At 31.7% G+C, this 9,664-nt stretch overlaps 1 protein-coding gene across 1 annotated transcript in view; it reads left to right on the forward strand.

The window, feature by feature from the left end:
* Positions 1-9,664, forward strand: part of LRP1B (LDL receptor related protein 1B) — a 1,967,638-nt gene that overhangs the window by 1,827,223 nt on the left and 130,751 nt on the right. Inside the window, exon 83 of the mRNA XM_007946050.1 lies at positions 3,797-3,961. Coding sequence (XP_007944241.1) covers positions 3,797-3,961 — 165 coding nt within the window. The remainder of the gene's footprint in view (positions 1-3,796; positions 3,962-9,664) is intronic.

The raw sequence follows: 9,664 nt of genomic DNA on the forward strand, positions 1-9,664 counted from the left end.
CAGAGCTCCCAGGAGGGGTGCTGAGTCAGGTCCGACTTGACGGCACATAACAACAATAACAACAAGCAAATTATTATTCTAAGTGTTACTCATCTCATTTAATCCTTTTTAAAAATAATAATAACAGTATATTGTAATTACCCCAATTTTAATGGGTAAGATAACCGAAGCATGGAGAGGCTAACTTAAATGCCCAAGCGTACTTATTAAGTACTTATTAAGTCGTGCAAATAACAACAACAACACTTCATAGACAGTATAATCTTAACCATGACACGGTGTACTTCTGTCTCCATAGAAGTACATTTCCAGAGTCCTTAGTAGTAACACACATAAAGTGCCTAGCATAATTCCTTGTAGAAAGTAGATACACAGCACTTAAAAATAAATGTCATCACCAAACAGATAAGGAAATGAAACAATTTATTTGCTGCATTAATTCAGGGAATTGTGTAGTTTTATGCTTGAACAGAGGTAACTTGATTATGTAAGTGCAAACTTACTCTGAAGATCTTAAAACTATTTAGAGATCCCAGTTTCGCTATTTCAAACCTGCTTGACAGGTACAGTTCCAGAAACTTCCTCAAACTCATTTTAATAATTTTAAAGAAAATCTCAAATTTAAGTAATCAGTATTATAAAATATTCATATTGGTCTCCACACATATGGACCTTGGTAATAGCTTGGATCTTTTCAGTCACTAACATAAATAAGTGGGTTTAAAAATTATTGATTGGTGTAGAGAAAAGTCAATTTTTTTTCCTGACATTAATATTTGATATAACAAACTTTTTTAGTTCTTTATAATTACTTGCCTTTCTCTAGCTGCCATTGTTGAATGATGAGCACACTGAACATTTTTAATCTACATGTAAGAAATTTGAAATTCAAATGTTACTCATTTTTGAGAAAGTGTTCATCTCCTCTTTCCTATAGTTAATTATAATTGTTGGAGCTTGGCTACTAGGAGGTGATTAAGTTATTGAAAACAGTGGCCTATGTTTTTATTATACAACAATTACCATGGTTTTTGGAAGAATGTAACTCCACTTTCATTTCATCAGGCAGTGCTGTACTTTTAAATTCCTGATGCCTAGTGAGACTTAATATAGAAATATACATGTCCCAACATTCATGTTCAGGTGTTTTGAACACTTTATGTGATACATATATGTATGTATATATATATATATGTATGTGTGTGTGCGTGTGTGTATATATATATATATATATATGTATGTATTTATGTATGTATTTATGTGTGTGTGTATATATATATATATATATATATATATATGTATTTATGTGTGTGTGTATATATATATAACTTCTGCCAGCTGAAGTGAGTCCTCCATTAATCTTAACTGTGTTCATTAAGCCTTAAATACTTATTTTTTCTGTTCACATTTGGAGTCTCTATTAGGACATTTCATGATGAATGAGTTAGAAATGTGTTATTAAATTTTAAATTATGCATGCATATTTCAACTCTAGATATTTCTTGAGAGTTTAACTGTTTGTGGAGATTTACACTTACATTTGCATAGGGTCTCCAATTCAATATGTCCAGAACTGAATCACTCTCTAGTTCCCTCCTTGGTCCCCCACTTCAGTGTCACAGTCAGAAACTGAAGAATGATCCTTAAGTTTTCTTAGTCCCTTTTACATGACATCAATGTGAGTTTCACCTCCCAATTACCTTTAAAAAATACACACATTTAGTTCTTCTACATTATACTTTTCAGGGCATCATCTTCTGTAGCCTGGAAAATTTAAACAGAGTCCTAATAGTTGCTCTATTTTCATTGTATTCCCTACCAGTGTATTTAATCTTAGACTTTGTAGAACTCTTTAAGGCTTCACATTTGGATGACACCCAAAATCCAAGGATCTTCTCTGATATTCTGATATCTTTTCAAATTCAATCATGTCTTCCCGTTTCTTTCCTTCATACTCTCTAATTCAGGTTTAATCACACGGTTTCTTTAACACCCGCCATCTAGCATTCACAAATGTTAACCCACTTGAGCTGTACTGTCAGTGCGCATGCTGAACAACATTGTTACTTGGTTGTTTTACCTTAAAATAAATGTCAAATTGCCTGTTGGAATTTAACAATGGCACCTAGAAGATCCACCTTTCAGTTCATATTTTTACTGATCTCCTGATATTGCCAGATGTGGGTTGAAAATCAGATTCTCATTTATATATGCATGTATAGTATATGCATATTACTTAATCTATAGAGTGTTTTATATTTTTTATTTTACTTTAAGTTGTACATTAGTTGTACAGTAATTATTAATTGTATGCCTAGGAAGTAACAAAACTAGGACCTATACTTCCTTATGCCAACTATTATTTTCCTTATTATATATATATATATATATATATATATATATATATATCTACTTCCGTAGTGATACTGCCTGGGAAACCCAAGAAGGGGTCACTATGAGTCAGGTCCGACTCGACAGCACATAACAACTATATATATATATATATTTCTTCATGAAATAGCCCTTCATATCATAAATACAAATTTTAGTAATGACAACCTGGCAAAACATTTGCTACGTGGGAAAACATTGGAAAAAATGCTGTGTAGTGAGGCAAGTCTATTATTAGAAGTAACAGAAATAATAAATCATTGCATTATTTGAAGTCACTGAGGCCATTTGGGTATTCTTATGATCACTGCAATGATTTATTCAAGACTCTGCCATGTATGGACCAATGTATCTTGAATAAGCTATATGTTATTGTTATTGTTATTGTTAGGTGCCATCGAGTTGGCTCTGACTCAGCGACGTTATATACAATAAAACAAAACACTGCCCCATGCCTCATCATCCTTACAATCCTTGCTATACTTGAGCAATATAGGCTAGTTAATTTTACCTAATTTCACTGTACAATATAGGCACAGTTTAGGCAGAATACATATTCTAGAATAATATTTCTCTTCAAATGTTTCATTGGACATCCTGTCTTGCTCTAAGTGAAGCAGAGTTTCTAATGGAGCAAGGCCATGTCAGCCCACATAGTAAAATAACCTGAAAATAAACAAATAAATATAAGATTCCAAATGAATTTATCAATAAAATGTTCTAAAACAGACTTATCAGATTGTTTAAAAAGATTTTGATACTTCAAGGTATAACCATCCTTTCTTATTCTCAGACAAAATATCAGTAAGTAGACAGATCATGCTTAATCATTGAGAACAAATGATACACATGGAAATGTTTCTGACACTGTTCTATCACCATCTTGTACCAAGTCCAAATAACTTTTAGTTTAGAGGTTTATATATTATTAATGAGAGTTGGCATCAGAAAGTGTCTCTTTATTTTCTTTAATTATTAAGTACCACTTATATGCTATAAGTATATCTTACTTATTTCAGTTTCATTTAATATCATTTGCTCCTAAAAGTAGGTCATGTTTGCTCATATAATACAAAAAATGTTGTGGCTAGTTTATATTTTATTTGTAGAAAGTTCCAGTCAGGTTTATTATTCTCACCAAGTTTAACATTTTAACAAATATAAGAAATTGCTAGTAAGGGTTTTAGTCCAAGGAAAGATTAAAGTTAATTTAATATTTGTAGTCAACATTCAACAACAGCAATCTGTTTCTCTGTAGATAATATTTAATATTTTAATATTTAAAAGTAGGTCTTTTAGGAACTTAAAAAAATAAGGTTCTAGTATTTAAATATTTTTGTTTATTTGAATTATTCAACCATCCACTGAATGACATGTTAATTTATACATTTATTTTCATAACCAGATGATTCATGCAAATTAACTTGTGAAAATGGAGGAAGATGCATTTTAAATGAGAAAGGTGATTTGAGGTGTCACTGTTGGCCTAGTTACTCTGGAGAAAGATGTGAACTCAATCACTGTAGCAACTACTGTCAAAATGGAGGGACTTGTATACCATCCACTTTGGGTAAATATTTGAGTGTCATTGTATATTCAAATCATGTGCATTTTTCCTTCTATGTGAACAATATAAGAAAGTACTTAATAATATAAATATAATTTCTGAAAATTTAAGAAAACAAAGAATGTATTAACACAAACTAAATTGCATAGTTAATTTTGTGTAATTAACGTAACCAATGACATTTGTTCTAAATTCAGTATATCAAAATTAAAGTTAGAAAATTTAAACAAGATTGTGTTTTTAAATCAACCATGTGTTGATTGAGCATAAACTATGTGACTAATAAGACTACTTAAAAATATTCTAAGTCTGCCTCATAATGACCAAGTAGAACTAGTTTTCCAAACCTTAAATAGTTGACTCCATATCTGTATTCTTTACTGCGTGGTGGTTTTTCTAATGTGAAAAGTCAATTGTTCTTGAAATAAGGGTAATTTTTAATATAAATAAATTGTACTAGTACATCTTATAGTACTTCAAATTCCATCAGAGATTTTAACTCCTCTGTTGGAATTACAATGTTATACATAATGTACTTTGAAAATAATGGGTTATTGCATGTTTGCATATACTTGAAAACTGTATTACATTATGCAATAGCCATGTTCTCAAAACATGTTCTCTAGAGCACATAACTGAATATTGAAATATATTTTCCTACTGACTTCTATTAAATTTAGAAATATGTTCCCTTGGGGAAAGGTAACCTCAATGCACAATGAAAATCTAATTTGCAAATTCCAATATTCAGTGCAAGGGACGTTGTGCAACTGTCAGAGTGCAATCTATGCACATTTAATTCCACTAAAATAAATGCAAATTTAGTTAGTCAAATGGAAAATCAGTCCATATGATCTTTGTATTCCCTACATGGTTAATTTCTATTTTAGTGGGAGTTCTCACTGTTTCTATTTCTCATGTTATTCTTTGAAGTATTTAGCATAAGGTTAATCAAGAAAGCCACATGAAGATGATTTTTCATTGGAGTTCAGAGAATCAAACTGTTTTTGATTTGCATTCTAATAATAAAAGTAATAGGAGCTCTGGTAATGTAGCGCCTAAGACACTTGACTGCTAACCAGAAGGCTGGTGGTTCAAATGCACCAGCCATTCCTCAGAAGGAAGGTTGGACAATCTACTTCCGTAGTGATATTGCCTTGGAAATCCAAGGAGGGGTCGCTATGAGTCGGGTCCAACTCGATGGCACATAACAACAACAAGTAAAAGTAATACTGTTCTATTAAGTTTGATAGTTTTATGTCTATAAATTTTTGACTTATGATTAATTAATAATTAAAACATTCTAAGTAGTTAATAAGGAGCTCTTAGTGGCACAGTGCCTAAGACATTTGACTGCTAACCAGAAGACTGGCAGTTCAAATCCACCAGCTGCTCCTTGGAAGGAAAACTGGGCTATCTACTTCCATAGAGATACCGCCTTGGAAACCCAAAGGGGGTCGCTATGAGTCAGAATCGACTTGATGGAAGTGAGTTTTTTGGTTTGGGGTAAGTAGTTAATAGCATTCTGCAAAGGTATTTGAAAAGTTGATTGATTAGAAAAGGCATGAAGAATCTTAATACTTATTTTTATTCTCAAGGAATAGTATGTTGAAATGTATTGTATTACCAAAGGAGAATTTGTAGCACTGACTCCTTTATTGAATATGCAAAAGAGAATTTATACTGAATTCAACCCCCCAAAAAAACCAAATGCATGGCTGTTGAGTCGGATCCGATTCATAGCGACCCCTCCTTGAGTTTCCAAGGTGATATCACTATGGAAGTAGATTACCCAACCTTCCTTCCAAGGAGTGGCTGGTGGGTTTGAACCACTAGCCATCTGGTTAGCAGTCAAATGCCTTACGCACTTTTTAATTATTTAATGATTACCCTAATTTTCTTGTTAAGATAATGAAAATCATTAGATAACCAGATGATTTACTTTAATTTTGGAAAGACTTAGACAGACTAAACAATTTGACATTCTAAACTATGGCTATGTATTCAACCTGCAATGAATCTACAGACCAAATCATTATAAAACATTGAATTTGCTCTCTTGTTAATGGATTCTGAATTGTATATAGAGAAAGCACAATTTTATGTTTTCTTCAAATCATTTCTCCAGACCTTGCTGCATTTTTAAAATCTATGATATAGCAACTTTTTTCTGTACATCAAATTTTTTAGGCCCTGACTTGCATAGACAATATGTTCAGGAAAAATGATATTTTATATTAGTAATATTTATGAATCCTCATATAACTTCAACATAAGAAATGACCATGTATTGTCTTATTGCACCTAATAATTAACATTAATATGATATTCAATTAAGTCATTAAAAAAACATTTTTCACTTTTTTAAAATGTAGTTTTATAAAAACATTGTTTTGTATTATAGACTGTAGAACCTCATTATCTCCACACAAATGTTAATTTGTTAAACAAATCTCAGAGGGCAATTTGCAGAATTATTCATTGTTGGTTTACTCACAGTTAAGCCTTTTGGCAAATTCCTGTGTGGACACTACATAACTTGGGTTTGGGGCAGCTTTAATTAAAATTTATAAGTTTATGACAGTTGCATAGAACTATAATAATTGAACAAAGGAAATGTCACCAGTTAATTAAAAGCACACATCTGAGAGGCATAATTAAAATTTTGCATGTAGGAATGAATTTTTTCTCATACCTTCAGCTCTACCTTTTGAAATAATGAGCGATAAAAATGAAACATATGATGTATATATTCATATGGCAATGGACTACAAAATGAGATATTTAGACATTTGTATTATATTGACAAGAATCTATGTAGTTCATTTATAGGACCTGTTCATAGGAGGATATATTTAAGATAAAATTTTCCTTGGACAAGCTAATGTACAGTCAGAGTATAGTAAAATATTATTCTGTAATTCAATTATACAAAATAGAGAATACTTAATTACACTCTTCTTTAATTCATCTTGGGTACCATTAGATATGTATATATACTTAACAACTATATTTGCAATTCATCATCTCTAACTTTCTGAGTATTTATTCTCCATGGGATGTTCATACTGTTTGATGTTTCCCTTAGACTTATAGGCCTATTCTTTAAAATATTAATGTTCATATCAAAATGAATTAATTTTTTTTTTACACAGTTGATTTGGGATAATCAAGGGAGAAGGTTAATACATTTGGGACAATTTCAATTTATTTCCCCAAGTAATTCTACTCCTGAAGTTTGATGGTATTCAAAGGGAAAGACATTTAGGAAGATTGCAAATATATAAGGGAGAACTGACTAGGTAAAGTGTGAGCACAATTTTGAACAGTCAACATCATGTTTGTGTTGAATTATTTAAATGAATGCAATAGGAAAAAGGAGGAATCTTTTATTACAGCTCTCTCTGTTAATACATTGACAGTTATAAGAAATTAAAATAAAAAAATAATTAATAGTATTGGCAGGATGTATATGGGAAGGAAGATTGGGTAATCTACTTCCGTAGAGATACCACCTCAAAAAACCAAGGAGGGGTCACTATGAGTCAGATTCAACTTGACGGCAGTGTGTTTGTTTTGGTTTTATATTGAATATGTATTACATGTCAATCACTATTGTCTGTTCTTGAATTCTCAAAGCACACCTATGAGAGAATGAAAGGAAAATTCTCTCTAATTCTGTTTCTAGTGTCATGAATCAGTTATTGGTTCATTTGGATCAGATGGTGACAGTAACGCTAAGCCATTCAGCATTATGAGATAGAGCAGAAAACAACTTAGTATAGGCTCTCTAGGTTAATGATAGAAGACTCGAGTTTGCTGACTTGCATTCACAGAAAAGGCAAAAATGTTTCAGTCTCATTTCTACACTGCTGGTTGAAAATGAACTTTCCACAAGTATAAATAGATTGTGACCTATAATTTGAAACATGTCAGAATATATTAAGTAGTACCTGTTGAGGAAGCTAGATAAAGCTCACAGTTTTCCTTTACTTTGTCAGACTTTGCTGAATAGTTCACTGTAATTTTTATGATACTTAGGACAACTCGACACAGCAATAGGCAACTTGTGAAAATTATGTATAAATTGGCATTCACTTTCTGTGCAGGAAAACATTATATTAAGTGGAAAAATAGAATGTCAAATCTCTTTACCAAAGAGATTAGCAATCATTTATAGCATTTAGAACTTTTATTACTTGAATCAAAGTCAGAAATGAAGTTAGATTTCACAAAGAAGAGTCTTGGAGCCAAGAAGTCAGAAGATGGGTTTTCCAACTGCAATCTCAAAGCTAACTGAATGATGCTATAGCAATCAGTCTCTCTGTTCATTATGTTTTGTTCTGTATAAAGGGATAAAAATGTGACATCATCTAAATATACAGGTATTATTAGAAAGACTTTTTGATAGTATTCGCATTTACATTTAATGTAAACATTTGAAAATATGCTTTCTAGTTTAAATGTCAATTAAAATTAAGGGGCACTGGTGGCATAGTTGGAAAGGCATTTTGCTGCTAACCAGAAGGCCAACAGTTCAAATTCACCAGACACTCTGTGGAAGGAAGATGGGGCAATCCATTTCCATAAAGATTTACAGCCTTCTCAATAGGGATCACTGTGAGTTGAAATGAACTTGATGGCAATGATTCTTTTTTTTTTTTTTTTTTAACTTCATTATTTAGACCCAAAATGTTTATCTGACTGTTTGAACTAAACAATGTATGTATCCATGGAAGACTAATTAGATATAAGACATCTTGACTATGGACTAAATTTTAAGAGCATCACTGACTCAACAAATAAGTACCAAATTTGATAGTATAAATCCAAATAAACTGATTACCAAGAGAATACACTAATAATGTTCAGTAGCAGTTGTTGACCTCATAAAAATAGTAAGTGTAGTCATTGCCTCATAAGAAGTTCAGTTAAAATTACTTTTACTAGCATTCCTACATAGGAGCTCTGGTAGTGTAATGCCTAGGGCATTTGACTGCTAACCAGAAGGCTGGCGGTTCAAACCCACCAGCCACTCCTCAGAAAGAAAGTTGGGCAATCTACTTGCGTAGTGATACCACCTTGAAACCCAAGGAGAGGTCGCTATGAGTTGGATATGAATCTATGGCAGTGGGTTTGGTTTTTGGTTTTAGCATTCCTTCATGGCAACCAACCAAACATTTGTACATTTTTAAACAATGTGAATAATATATGTGTGCGTGTGTATGTGTGTATATATAGTAATTTACTTGTCCATCATTGAGCAGATAGGCTATTTTGCCAATTTAAGTCAAACAGTATTGATTAAATCATACAGAAGAACAGTAATTTTATGGCCAGTGTAATAATGTTTTATTAAATAAATCTAGCTTTATCATTTTTACAACAAAATACTGAAAAATGCCAACAGAAGGCAACTTTATAATTTCAAATGAATATACATTACTTTTTAGAAAGTGGGAAAGTGGATGTTGACAGTGATTGATATATTACTTGACAGAAAGCTACTCAATAGAACCCAGCCAAATTATACTCTAAAATTATTGGCAAATAGGCAGTTATTACTTCCCTGAATATAATGGTAAGGTTTTGGAACTTTTATAAACATAATTATTGTTATCATTTTTATAGCTACTGCTATTTTTGAAATATTAATAAATGCCAAAACTCTGGTATATTTCTACATATATGTCTTGTTTGTCAGGT

Source organism: Orycteropus afer, unplaced genomic scaffold, assembly GCF_000298275.1.
Source record: "Orycteropus afer afer isolate SDZICR_OR568_19922 unplaced genomic scaffold, OryAfe1.0 scaffold00148, whole genome shotgun sequence".
NCBI classification, from domain to species: Eukaryota; Metazoa; Chordata; class Mammalia; order Tubulidentata; family Orycteropodidae; genus Orycteropus; species Orycteropus afer.